Source organism: Cryptomeria japonica, chromosome 3 (genome assembly GCF_030272615.1).
Source record: "Cryptomeria japonica chromosome 3, Sugi_1.0, whole genome shotgun sequence".
Taxonomy (NCBI): domain Eukaryota; kingdom Viridiplantae; phylum Streptophyta; class Pinopsida; order Cupressales; family Cupressaceae; genus Cryptomeria; species Cryptomeria japonica.
Genome location: NC_081407.1, coordinates 12,736,753 through 12,751,233, shown reverse-complemented (window position 1 = coordinate 12,751,233; position 14,481 = coordinate 12,736,753). Strand labels below are relative to the sequence as shown.

The window sequence follows — 14,481 nt, the reverse complement described above, 5'->3', positions numbered from 1 at the left end:
TAATTTCCAAATTGCAAACAAAAAGACCCGAGACCCCTTAGGAGACCGGGCCCAAAATAGGACCCAGGGACCAGGGCGCTGGGCGCCATGGTCCTGGGGACCAGGGCGCTGGGCGCTCTGGTCCCACCTCCCGGGACAGCAGGGTGCAAGGAGGTTCAGGCCAGGGTGCTTGAAAAATGCAGTTTTCAGTGTCGTGAGCAAGTTTCGGGGTCTCCATTCAGGTTGCGTGTTGCGTCGCCATCGTGAAGACCGAAATGCAGTCGAAATTGCAAGTGTCGCAATTTTAGGACGCTAGACTATACGTATGAATAATTGTGGTGTTGTATTGTTATACAGATAGATATTAGACCAGGAAAACAACGATATACGTGCATATATGTGTAATTTTTTTGCAAACAACATAGTGTTAACACATTTAAAAGTAATGAGTATGACTACAAATAACTTATGTCAAGAGGTAAAACTTTCAAAGAGATAATCGGTAGATGTAAGAAATGTCCATATAGATATTTATAGAAGCAGCCTTGTCTTCGTAAAACATAATTGTTTGTATATGTAAAACTATTAAATATGTAAATTAGCTAATAATATAATTGTATTGTAAACTGCAAAGTTTAATAATCAGAAAAGATGCGTTATAATTCTAAGTCTGTGTACTTAGGCAGCCAATTTCTGCAAGTAGTGCATGACACTTAGCTTTGAAGTCAACAGGAGCAACTTTATTGACTGTCACTTTCATTTTTTATTCTAAATTATATGTCTCAGTAGAAACCAACAGTGTGAATGAATAGTAACGTGACAGTAGTCTCTTAATCATTGAGGAAGTTGTCTCTGTTGTTGTTGCATCATTTTGTAGTGCATAAAGTTGTTTTGTAGTTTTGTGTAGCAAGTGAATGCTACCCTCATCAAATGCAATGGCCCATAGAGTACCAGTGGCATCTTGTAACTTTAGTGGCAAGAGGTAACTATAATTACAGTCTTGTATAGTGATTTGACATCTAGACCAGAACCAAGAATCATCAACTCGTTGTGTACATTTTTTCTTGCAAGGCCTTCCATTGACTATTAGTGGACATGCTGCGTAATAGAAATTTTGGTCATTTACGTTCACAAAGCGCATAACAGCTAGCAAAGTTATCTGAATTTTTTCTGGTTTGATGCTCATTTGCTCACGGATTGAAGAAATTGTCATTCTTGTATATTTGCCATCTATGTGGATAGTTTTTGCAACAAAGGGTATGACAAGCAAAGGGTCCTTTCCTCTTAATGTTAGAAGCTCTGCTTCTAGAAAAGTTGGGTTGATATGTAATGTTGTTGCAACTGTTATGTTTATAAGCTTCCCATTGAAATAACCAACACGAGCATTACACAAAGCAAGGATAACCACACTATCATTGGCCAACATATTTTTCAATTCTAGGCCCTTTTGTTCTGCCATTGGACCCCATAAGTTAATGTCAATCGTTGAACCAGATAGATCATTAATTTTCACGACACGTTTTTGTGTTTGACTGCCATCTTTCCTGTGTATAGGAATTATATCTCCAACATATAGAACAAGACCAATTATGTCAACCAACGTGTTATTTGTTATTTGCCTCCTTAACAGATCCCTTTGAAATAATATAATGTGAACCTATGTCCACACGGTTAGAGTGTAACTTAGCTATCTCATCAAAACATGTAATTCTAATTCCAGAACCCTCACAATCAACAATGTCAAAGCTAAACACATGGCCATTTTTGGTGGCTGTGCTATATGCTTTAATAGGGCATTTATGAGTAACTCTCCCTTTGATTGTCCATTTATTTTGGTATGGATTCAAAGTTTTGATAGGGCTTATATTTTCAGAAGTTGTTGTTTGTGGGGATGGCAATTCAGTTGCAAACTGAAGAGATCATTTAGATGTTGATGGTCTATCCTCAGACAAAATTTCTAGTTTTTGTTCTTTGAACAAGTATACTGGTTTACCAAAGAATGGGCAATCAGTTTGTTTCACTTCCAGACTAAGTATTACAATAGTCTTGTGAAAACAAAAGACTTCTTTTTAAATTACTGTTAATTATACAAAAATGAAATTAAAAAAAGATGAAACATATTGTATTTAATAACCATAGTTGATTTCCTACCTTGTGTTCCATATGTATCGGCATGTATAACTCGATAACTGGACTATTGTGCCTATTTTTAGAATATTTGAATCTATCAGAGTAGCATATTTAGAAGGCAAGATTGCCAACTGCATATATGTTCCATCAGATAACACTAATTTATGTCTGTCAGTATCATCTGTTGTGTTCTGCATTTTCTGAAATGACAAAACTTGTAGCAATGTTGAAGGAAGGTCATCCCCAGCATTGATAGATTGAATTGCAAAAGGGGTAGGGACATACTCTTGGGTTTTTGCCTACAAAAAATAATATAAATATAGAGGATTTAATTTTAACGACAAGCAGCTCATATATTTCCTTACTTGTTAATGTAAAGCTTGTGTTAGTAAACTATGAAATCATGCTATGTTGTCTATAGAGTATGCATCTACTTTTGCACTATGCTATGAAAAAAGGATGCATGTGGTAATGAAAAGGGTGGTATGGAAAAGAGTGATGACTTGTCCAAAAAAAGAGCATAAAAGCTTTCTATATTGAAAAAAATTGATAATTTAGCTTACCAAATTATCAATAGTGGAGTGCGCTATCGATTCAGAGGTAGCTGTTGAAGATGCCATTGTGCATATAGACCTTTTGAGAATTAAAAGTAAATTATAAGCATGATGAATTGTAGTTCTTATATCAGAATACAATCACAACATGATGTAAGCTTATCAAAGGTATATATGCACAAGCAGAGCAAAATTAACTGAGCATAGAGTAACATTGTTACAATTTATTTTTTGTTTCAAATGGTAATGAATTGATCATAATGTGATTGAAACATGCATTGAAAATGATAATTGGTCATATGTTGATAAGATTAAAAAACATTAAATATGACATCATGATTTACATATTTGAGAGCATATTAACAAAATATGAGTTCATCTCATCAAAGATCTTTGAAAATATGGGATGCTTCTGTATGTTTCGAATATTAACCAAAATGTGAATGTAACTTTTCAAAGATTGAATAATTACAACAACATAGGATCAACCCAAGCAACCCATCCAAGCTCGTTATCAGTCCATTTAAATACTTTGTCTCCCAATGTGAAAATAACCATTGCATCAACTAATTGTTCAGTACTTGGTATTGGTAAAGGTGCTAATTCAATACTATGTATGGTTGTTACAACATTACAAGATGTAGAGAGGTTGATTGTTGTTTACTTTGGTGATTTATGTTGGTAGTGGTCAATTATCTTTCTGAGGTTGCTCTTTAACTTGTTGCTTTCTTGTAACATGCTTTCAATTACATTGTTCATGTTCTCTATTGCTTTCAATCTTCTATCCATTGTTGAAATTTGATTGTGTTAGTGTGGCTTTTTTCTGTTTGAATGATAGAGTGGAAATGCATTACTAAAAAAAGTGAATATACAAGAATAATACAACAAATATTTAAGTAGATCACATTTTTTTTTGTGAATCATAATGAATTTAGTATTAACTAACTATAAAAACTTGTAATAATTAGGCCAATACTTTAAGTTTTGTAAATTGACTAATGAGTTAACTTACAAAGCTTTCAGTCTGCAAGAGAAGTGCTTAGTTGCATTTATTTTAGAGTGTGTGTGTGTGTGTGTGTGTGTGTGTGTGTGTGTGTGTGTCTATATCAGTGTACATACATGTATACATATACATCTGATATATATACATATATATCTATATGTATACATGGATACATATTTAAGTATGGGCATGAATGCTTTCACTTTGCAAGGTAAGTATTCAATTTTACAATTGTCACAAAATCACAGTTATAGACATCAATTACAATATATTAACGTTCTAAATATGGAACATTTGTTAGTGGATATTTATCTTTGAGATTAAAAGCCTTCATGTGCACAAAGCCAGTTATGTGATTTATGTTACTCTGACCAAATATTTTGTGGAGCAACGTTATGTTTAATGTTTGCAAATCGATGTTGTCTTTAATGATTTCATCCCCAAGGCTGTGCACGAATGTCGACGTTCTTTATGGCTGCTTGCAACCCTTAATTCTAATTTGTTTTGTTGTTGTCAGCAATATTTCGCTCTGCAATTTTCGGTCTAGAAATTTTCACATAAGGTTGTTAACTTTTGTTCTCGTTGTGACTGTTTTACTGGGGTTCTTTGTGACTTTGACAACATGAATAGTTCAAATTTTCAAGTTAAGGGTTCATTTTATTTAAATGTGTTTTTGTTTTGTAATGGCAAAGCATTTTCGAGGTTGCTTTGTCAGTTTCAAGCCGTGGTTGGTTTGAATTTGCAAGGTAAATTCTGGTTATATTTATATTCTTTTTCATTTTGTAATGCATTTTTTGCGAATCTGCTGTACAAATTTTTGGAAATAGCTTTCGTTTTATTTAATTTTGGTTTTCGTTGTGACTATTTTACTGGGCTTCGTTGTGAGCTTGACAACGTTAATGGTTTGAAGTTGCAAGGTAAGGTTCTGTTTTATTTAAATATGTTTTTCTTTTGTAATGCATTTTGCTTATAGTCTGTTTATTTTCTCCTTCCGTGTGCTTGCAGGGTTGCTGCTTTGTTTCTGTTCTTATCTGTTTGTGGGCGTCAGTACTTCCAGTTTGCAAGCAATTTTCGTTTTGTAATGCATTTTTCCCTTTCGTTTTATTTAAATTTTGTTTTGTTTTGTAATGCAGTTTTTTTATATTCTACTTATTTTTCTCCTTGTGTGTGCTTGTAGGGTTGCAGGTTTGTTTATGTTGTTTAACTATTTGTGGGCGTGGCTACTTCAAGTTTAATTGTTGTAGGCAATATTTTGCTCTGTAAATTTTCACATGAGGCTGTATATAGTCGTGGAGTTAGGTTTTGTTCTGGCTGTGACAATTTTATTGGGTTTCTTTGTGAGCTTCACGCCATGAATGGTTTGAATTTGCAAGGTAAGCTTTGGTTTTATTTAAATTCTTTTTTGTTTTGTAATGCATTTTTTTTATAGTCTGTTTATTTTCTCCTTTCGTCTGCTTGCAAGGTTGTCACTTTGTTTAACTCTTTGTGCAGCTAAGTACTTCCCCTTTGCGAGGTATTTTCCACCCTGGTTGTTTAATTGTTTGTGGACGTGACTACTTTCAGTCTGCAAGACAAATGTTCATCTTAAAGTTTCTTGCATTTATTATACCTTTTTTTTATAGTGTGCTTTTTTTTTTGCGTCCTGCACTCGCAGGGCTCTTAGTTTGTTATGGGTGCTTGAAACTCTAAAATGTAATTTGTTTTGTTGTTGTTGTAAGTATTTTGCTCTGTTAAATTTTTCTTGTAACTTTCGATTTAGTTGTCGAGTTAGGTTTTGTTTTGGCTGTGAGTGTTTACTGTTGTGTGCACATGAAGGCTTTTATTCGGTAAGATAAATTGATATATATATGTACATCATATATATATATATATGTATATATGTACATATATACATATATATATATATATATACATATATATATATATATACACACACATATATATGTATATATATATACATATGTATATATATATATATATATCTATATATATATATATATATATAATTGGTTGAATATGCAAATCACCCCTCCTTAGTTCTTTTTGGATCTTTGCCGTCCAATGTGGCTTCTCAACTAAATCTAGAATTAAAACGTCAATCCATCAAGGTATCAGGTTGGTTACCTGCTCAAAAATACACCGATCTTCCATCATTGGGTGATGGAGTTTATGTTTGTGGTGTTAACCCATTTTTGAGCCGGACAACTACAACTTTGATAAGATATATATATATATATATATATAAGTATTGGCACTGTAAAAATTCTTTTATACTTGCTACTTTGTTTATGTTATTTAACTATTTGTGGACATGACTACTTTCAGACTACAACATAGAGTACCCTATGTACATATACATACGCACATGTCTATATGTACACACACACACACACACACACACACACACACACACACACACACACACACACACACACATATATATATATGCGTACATGTGTGTATTTATATACATGTATAAATGCCTATACATACACGTATGTATATATATGTACATATGTGTATGCACATATACATATATCAACACTTGAAAGTATTCTAAAAAAATAATTATATATATACTTTGTTTATGTTTTTTAACTGTTTGTGGATGTGACTACTTTCAGACTACAACGCAGTCTTGTATCGACAAATTTTACACACTTTACAATGGAGTTATTAAAAGAGAGATTTAATAAAACCCTATATACACATATATAGACATATGTATATATGTACATATGGGTATGTACATATACATATATCAGTATTGCAAAGTATTCTAAGGAAAACAATTATACAAATAATTTGTTTATGCTATTTAACTATTTGTGGACGTCACTACTTTGAGACTACAATGCAGACTTGTATCAATAAATCCTACACACTTTAGAACATAGTTATTAAAATAGAGATTTAATAAAATCCTATATACATATACATACACACATGTGTATATATACATACATGCATAAATATATGCGTACATATGTGTATTTATATACATGTATACATGCGCATATATATATATATATATATACAAATATCAGGACTACAATGCATTCTAAAAATAATAATTATATATATATGTAGATCATCTGTATATATATATATTGGTACTCTTAGAATTTGTTAATCTTTGCACACATAAAGAACGTCGACATTCATGCACAGCCTCGGGAATGAAGTCATTAAAGACAACGTTATTTCAGAAACAGAGCACACGCATGGAGATGACCACAAGGAAGCCATAATATATATATATATATATATATATATATATATATATATATATATATATATATATATATATATATATATATATATATATATATATATATATAACTGCATATATATTCAGGCTGAGCAAAAGTTATAATTCTTAAATAACATAAACAAAGTCACAACCATGCAAGTACAATACGTAAAAGAACAAAACACCCTATAAAATAAAGGACTGCAAATTTTGAAAACTTGAAATTCAATATTGGATGTTCGGTGAAAATTTTCAAAGCAAAATATTCTTGAGAATAGCAAAAGAAATTACATTTTAGGGTTGCAACCGGCAAACTAAAACTCTTTTAACTTAAACCAAAATTTAATCGGCAACAGAATGGTCAAGACCTAAATACTTGTCAAAGTGAACAGAGATGTTGCAAACTGAAAGTAATCACGTCCACAAACACTTAAATAACATAACCAAAGTAACAATCCTGCAAGCACACCATGCCCAAAAATAAGGACGCTATCAAATAATGCATTACAAATTTTGAAAATTTAAAAAACAAAATAAACAAGTACCTGGCAACGTAAAACCATTAACGTTGACGACCTCAGAAACAAGCCCAATAAAACAGTCGGCATTAGTGCACATCATTGGGGACAAAAAGATTTAAACAAAGTAATAAACTTAAATCAATAAATATCGAAAAGATTAAAACAAAGCAATAAACTTAAATCAATAAATATTTGCAAACAACAAAACCGAACTAAAACCCTTTTAACCTACAACAAAATGCACAAAGTACCAACCTTGCAACTACACCAAACCCGGAAATAAGCAGAGTATACAAAAATGCATTACAAAACCAAAAAGAATCTAACTAAAACTAGAACTTACCTTGCAAATTGAAACCATTCACTCAGAGCGACAACACAACCTAAGTCAACAACTATATCCAAAGCAATGCGAAATTGCCTAGCAAATTGGAAGTAGTCACGACCACAAACAGTTAAATAACGTAGACAAATTAACAACCCTGCAAGCAGACAGAAGGAGAAAAGAAGCAGACTATTAAAAAAAAGCATTACAAAACCCCAAAAAATTTAACTAAAATCAAAGCTTACCTTTTAACATACAACAAAATGCACAAAGTACCAACCTTGCAACCACACCAAACCGGGAAATAAGCAGAGTATACAAAAATGCATTAAAAGACCAAAAACAATCTAACTAAAACCAGAACTTACCTTGCAAATTCAAACCATTCACTCAGAGCGACAACAAAACCTAAGTCAACAACTATATCCAAAGCAATGTGAAATTGCCTAGCAAATTGGAAGTAGTCACGGCCACAAACAATTAAATAACATAGACAAAGTAATTTGCAGACTGAAATATTGCCGACAACAACAAAACAAATTAGATTTTAGGGTTCCAAGCGGGCATAAAGAATCTAAATAAAATGGGAACTTACCTTGCAATTTCAATAGTCACGCCCACAAACAATTAAACAACATAAACAAACAAACAACCCTGTAAGGACATCAAAGCATTCAAGGCGTGAAGCTCATACAATGAGAACAAAACCTAACTGCACGACTATATACAAACCCATGCGAAAATTTGCAGAGTGAAATATTGCTTACAACAATAAAACAAATTAAATCTTATGGTTGCAAGCGGCGGAACTTACCTTGCAAATTCAAAGCATTCACGTCGTGAAACTCACAAAGCAGCCTCGAAAATGACTTCCAAAGTGGAAGTAGCCACGCCCACAAACAATTAAAGAACATAAACAAATCCAGAATCCTGGAAGCACACAGAAGCAAATTGCTTGCAAAATGGAAGTAGCGACACCCACAAACAGTTAAGCAACAGAAACAAAGCAGCAACCCTGCAAGCACACGAAAGGAGAAAATAAACAGACTATAAACAAAATGCAATAAAAAAGCAAAACATATTTAAATAAAATGAAACCTTACCTTGCAACTTCAAACCAGTAACGTTGTCAAGCTCACAAGGAAGTCTAGTAAAATAGTCACACCGAGAACCAAACCTAACCAGCAAAACAGTCACAACGAGAACAAAACCCAACAATCTATGTGAACATTTCCAGAGCGAAAATTGCAGAGCGAAATATTGCCGACAACAACAAAACAAATTAGATTTTAGGGTTGCAAGCACCCATAAAGAACGTTGACATTCGTGCACAGCCTCGAGGACAAAATCGTTAAAGACAACATCGCTTGGGAAACAGAGCGCACACACAGAGACAACGGCAAGGCACGAGCATGTCAGCAACCGGAGGGAGAATGCTAGCGGCAAGGCACGAGCACATCAGCAACCAGAGGGAGAACGCCGGCGGCAAGACATTCCGGCGGCCGCCAGAATGTCTTGCAATTTTCCGGTCGCTTTCGCCCACTAAAAGCCTATTGGCTTAAATATAAATTAAAATTTAATCTTAAAAATTAAGAGGTCTACTCTTTATTTTTAAGATTTTTTGTCTCTTTAAAACTGTTTGAGAGGTGAGACAAAATGACATTATTAAAAACAAAGCCAGAAGGGGGTTTGTCCATGTATATCTTGAGGTTGATTTGCTTCACTTCAATTTACCCAATTGTAAGCTTATTCAATGTATAGGGAGGGCCTGCCTTATCTTGAACAATGAGCACTCTACAAATATACAAGCTCCAAGTTGGTTTTAGTTGGCTGCCTTGTGATTCCTTTTTATTAAAAGGCAACAACAACAAAGAAAACAAAAACAAAAACATTATAAAAAACAAATATCTAACCAACCATCAACATCTTCAAAATTTGAATTAATTTTTTTAATATTAGCTAGTACTATAAATTCGTGGGACCACATCGGTTTTAAAAATTCCACATAACAAAAACTTAAGACAGTGAATGAGAGATTATTTAATCATTTAGGCTTATAAAGAGATCTTGAGGTCGTGGGTTCAAAACATAAGGAGGAGTTTTCTTCAACAAATCTGAATTCAAACATGTACTTTAACATTATATTGTTTTAAACAAATTTTTAGTGTCCTTAAAATTAGACTTCATGATTTATTTTTATGAAATGTGAAGCCTCATTAAAATAAAAGAGAAAAAGTTACAAATATGACTTAAATTTGATTATTGAACCTTGCCTCAAATAAATTTTTAAATGATTATCTATTCAAACCTAATCCAAACCTAATCTGGAAAAGAATCTTCTTATCTTGAGCAATGAGCACTCTACCAAGATGCTAACTCCGAATTGATTGGTTGCCCATACCATCTTAAAAAAAAAAAACAAGGACAAAGAAAAAAACAACAAAAACATTATTAAAAACAAAAATTCTAAGAAACTATCAACATCCTAAAAATTTGAATTAATTTTTTTAATATTAACTGGTACTATAAAATTCGTGGGACCAGCGGTTTTAAAAATTCCATAACCTAAGATAACGATCGGAGATTCGGGAGAACTTGGTAGTCCGAGAGTCTTTCCCATCTGACCGCCCGCGAGACGTTTGTAGATCTCCCGCTAAAAGAAAAAACACACATTTTTCACGAATTTGCGCAACTTTCACCAAATCCCATGGCCGCCATTGACCGCTGTATGCTGACAGCCGACCGACAGTTGTCATGAGATTTGACGCGCATGGCGGTTACAGGAAGGGGACGGGAAAAACCCCTAAACCTCCTCCACCTCCAACGTGACCGTGGCCAAAGAAAACTCCAGAGGACCACCCCTGCAAAGCCAGAGGAATTCAAATAACGCTATAAAAGGAGAGAAAATATCAACAAATACATCCAAAGATTATTTAATCATTTAGGGTTATAAAGAGATAGTGAGGTCGTGGGTTCAAATCGCAAACAAGGAGGATTGTTCCTCAACAAATCTGAATTCAAAAGCAGCAAAGTTAAACAAATGGGTGAAGTCAAGGCCTCCTCTGCATGGGTTGCCAGACATTCTTCTCACGTATTTGTTGACTCGTTAGGTAAGGTGGCATAATGCATGCCAAAATCGATTATACTAAAAAATTCTTTCAGATGTTTAACATTCCATGGCAATAGCTGGCATTTGTATTTAGTTCTCTCTGTGCACATGTAAGAGCTTTTTGGTTTAAAATGGACATTTGTATTTAGTCTCTTTTTGTGCCTTTCAAGATTTGTTTATTGATAACTTTTTCTGCTCACCAAAGATAAATTTAAACTGTAATGTCTGATATTTTTATTAATAGTCTCACTGTATTCAGAGAAACTTTGTTTTGCTTTAAGTACAAAGAAGTCGCTGACACCTGTACGTAGTCATTGATTGGGGAGAAATTCGTCTTTTATGTTTCAGTAGAGACATTTTCTAACAGCAATGGCTTACTTTTGCGCTTGCTGATATTTGTGCAAATTTCGAGTTTTAGGTTGAACAATCCATAAAGTAACTTCATTTCGTGTTTCTTTTCTTGAATAAGACTTTAACGGTATTTGTCGTTTTTTTGCCTTTGGTCTGCAAGTTTATGTGTATGGCTCAGCTGTAAAGAAATTTAACGGTATTGGCTGATATTTGTACTTGGTTTCTGTGTGACGATTTTTCTTCCCCGAAATGATTCTTGAAGCAGTTTTCAATGCACAGTTGGCGCAGCATGCACCAGTTGGCAGTCGACATATTCCGAGCTGACTTTTTTGTTTCAATTCCGTGTTACTGTTATCCTTATCCGCTAATATTAAATGTTGTTTTGTACTTTTCCTGAAATAGGCAACATATCGGGTTCTTTATGCGACGTCATGAAAAATTTTAGTTACAGTCCAGGGATTTTTACTGTAGCTGCTTTTCGTTGCGAAAATTTCAACTTATGGTTTTTTGTTATTTTGGATTGTTGGCAGTGTAAAATTTTAATTTCATATTCGTTCAATTTTGTGCGTGAAGTCTCGAGTCGTGGATTCTGGGTACTGTAGTGTTTGGTAATCGTTGAAACTTTTTCTTTTGGAAAAAAATAAAAGCATTGGCAGTCCAAAGTTAGGTTAAACGTTGCAAAATATTGATGGTTTTGTGGTAGGTCTCTATGTCAGGGTTCGTCTTCATCAGTATTTTACGAGGTTACATTTTTTCCGTTTCACCTTTCGTTAAAGCTTTGGCCGCTTAAATTAGGGTATGCTTTCGCATAATTATGGTGGGTTTGAAGCAGGGCTTTTATGTGAGGGTTTATTTTATTAATTTATTAAGAATTGAGGTTCTGCAAGTTCTGAAATTATATTTTTATAGTGACCGTTTTTCTTCCTAACATTTGGCCGTTTACTTTACAAAATAATGGGTTTATGCAGTAGGGCTTCACGTTAGGGTTTATCTTCCTCATATGTTATGAAGATTTGAGGTTTTTAAGTTCTAGAAGCATCTTCTGAAAGTATTGGGCTGTTAAATTTAGCGTACAAGCTTTATAAAATTATCCTTATTTTGCACTAGAGGTTCATTTTCCTGTTTATTTTTTTAATTTGAGGGGTAAGGATAGAATTTACTCAATTAATTTTGTTTTTATAGTAGAGTTTCATTTTGCTCCTTGATGAGCTTTACTATGTTATTTTAAATAAAATTTATTATCCTTAAAAATCTGTTAAGGCAAATTGTTTGGGGGCAATTCTTGGGACCGAGTCCCTTCCTTTTTTTAAGACGAGGTCTATTTTTATTGAACACTTGTGAAAATGTTTCAAGTAATGGAATGGACGTGCATGTTTACATGAATATAAGGTAATTTCATAAAAAGATGAATCATTTAGTTATACACCAAAGGAAATTTACACTTCAGGAAAATACAAATCAAAATTCCTTCTTTTGGTGTTGAGCTGCAAGAAAATAAAAATTCACATGGAATAAGGCAAAGAATGAAGCGATCATGGCCAATTTCTCCAACCAACTAGCTCAAATCTTATAGAAATAAACTAAAAAATCTGCACAATTTAAATTATGTAATCTTCATAAAATTATGTAAACTTGAAGAGGAAAGAAGTATGTATAGTTTATGTCCAGTGATCCTTGGATATTCATCTTTCTCAAACAAATAAAAGTCATGGCACGTCCTAGTTGTTTCCAAATATGATGGTTTTAAATAAAATCTACAGGGGCCCCAATGACGCACCTCAAGAACATTGGATACGACAGTTTTCTTGACATGTTTTGATGTTATCCAAACAATGTGTTGTTGGGATAATGTGCTGTCACTCTCTTGTTCCCATTGTGTTATAAGTTTGGAAACATGGTGATACTATGTTTATCAAGAGAAACATTTAGATTGTTGGATAACATCGCTCAGTCGTTTGGTTCTACAGAGTAACAGACTGGGCATATCATATGTTCAATGCTTATTTTTGCTAAAGCTAGGGGCCACTGTAGTCACTAAACTAGGATTCACTGTAGTCAGTACATTAATACTTCTTTAGCACATTTTATGTTCAATTCGTATCATGTTAACCATTTGTTATTAACATACTACGAATTTTGTAGCTTGATATTTAGATCTTCATGAAATGTAATATTTGAAAAACATTAAAGGCTTAAAGCTTATGTCACACACACAACACACACATTATTGTCCACCAAAAATGGCTTCCTAGATTATTGCACTTGAAACATGTTATGTTGTCATTTGCTCTGTTGGCTCTAAATCTTGTATGCCCTAGCCTACCAAAATTCATGACAATTGTGTACTTCCATGCCCTTGTAGTCCTATTTTGAGTAATGATTAGAGACAACTTATGTTTGGGTTTCTAATATGTGTATGATTGGTGTTTGATTCCAGACTTTGGTCTTAATGATATTTGGGTTTTCTTTCTATGCCTTGGCTTCTAGGTGGTCTACGTGTATCCTAAATGCTATAATATGCTATAATGATGGGCACCACAATGGGTTGACCTTATCACTCTTGGCATAAATTGTATATGCCTTCGTAATGGTGCCACATGTGGCTAATTGTTCCAATTCATGTCTAATATATGATCTCTTGGCACCTAAACTTGTATTGCCTAGTCTGCCAATGCCTTCTCACTCTCTAGTGTTATATTTTCCCTGTGGATGCCCCACATCCTTGGCGGTTAGTTATGGAAGTATATTGACTGTAACAGTGCTTAATGCTGATCTATTGAGGCTGTCTTATGAGAATATACTCTTGATTTGTCTGATTTCCAATGACATGCAGCTGGAAAGGCCAAGTATAAACTTAATTGCTATACATGAACACTTGTAATTGGTGGCAAGGATTAGTTTCTTGAGTCAAGTTCTTGCATAGAGGTACCAATTTATTGTCTAGGGATTCAACTGTTACAAAGCCAGGGTCTTGTCAAGGCAGGGCATATTTGTATGAATTGTAGGAGGTAGGTTTATTTTTTGAAAAATCTTTGTATTGATAGTTGTCTCCACTGTTGACTGAAAGCTCTTTAAGGCATTTAGTGCCATTGGATTCCTCTGATAACATGTGCAGCTCTGTATGCTTTAAGATTGGTTTCCTTGACAATGTTTTAATGCTTTTATGGCAATCCTTTCTTTTGTGTATATGAGTTCTTGGGCGGTCAAACAAATTAAGCACCCATTACATCTTCTTGCCTTTGCATCGATGCCCAAA

General features: G+C 33.8%; 2 protein-coding genes across 3 annotated transcripts in view; one reads left to right on the top strand and one right to left on the bottom strand.

Moving 5' to 3' along the window:
• Positions 1 to 742: 742 nt before the first annotated feature.
• LOC131049100 (replication protein A 70 kDa DNA-binding subunit E-like) lies at positions 743 to 10,537 on the bottom strand. The gene is made up of 5 exons (XM_057983120.2): positions 10,446 to 10,537; positions 8,869 to 8,942; positions 8,580 to 8,780; positions 7,784 to 7,922; positions 743 to 1,523 (listed from the first exon to the last, which is right to left on the bottom strand). Exons 1-5 carry the CDS (start codon positions 10,535 to 10,537, stop codon positions 743 to 745), a joined length of 1,287 nt encoding a protein of 428 aa, XP_057839103.2.
• The window catches only part of LOC131049105 (uncharacterized), a 22,288-nt gene continuing 18,169 nt past the window's right edge, over positions 10,363 to 14,481 (top strand). The window contains exon 1 of one of the 2 annotated variants that reach the window (XM_057983125.2): positions 10,363 to 10,875. In XM_057983125.2, coding sequence (XP_057839108.1) covers positions 10,806 to 10,875 — 70 coding nt within the window. In that variant the 5' untranslated portion in view covers positions 10,363 to 10,805. Of the gene's footprint in view, positions 10,876 to 11,841; positions 11,969 to 14,481 lie in introns of those variants that run through there. The other variant, XM_057983126.2, reaches the window with a different exon arrangement.

Bases quoted from the DNA above. Each gene is read 5' to 3' on its own strand.
- LOC131049100 (XM_057983120.2), bottom strand. From the start codon at position 10,537: ATGCGCGTCAAATCTCATGACAACTGTCGGTCGGCTGTCAGCATACAG. The intron at 8,943-10,445 runs GTGAAAAATGTG...TTTGCTGGTTAG, and splicing joins GGTGAAAGTTGCGCAAATTC to GTTTGGTTCTCGGTGTGACT. The intron at 7,923-8,579 runs GTAAGTTCCGCC...GTCTGCTTGCAG, and splicing joins GAATGCTTTGAATTTGCAAG to GGTTGTTAATTTGTCTACGT.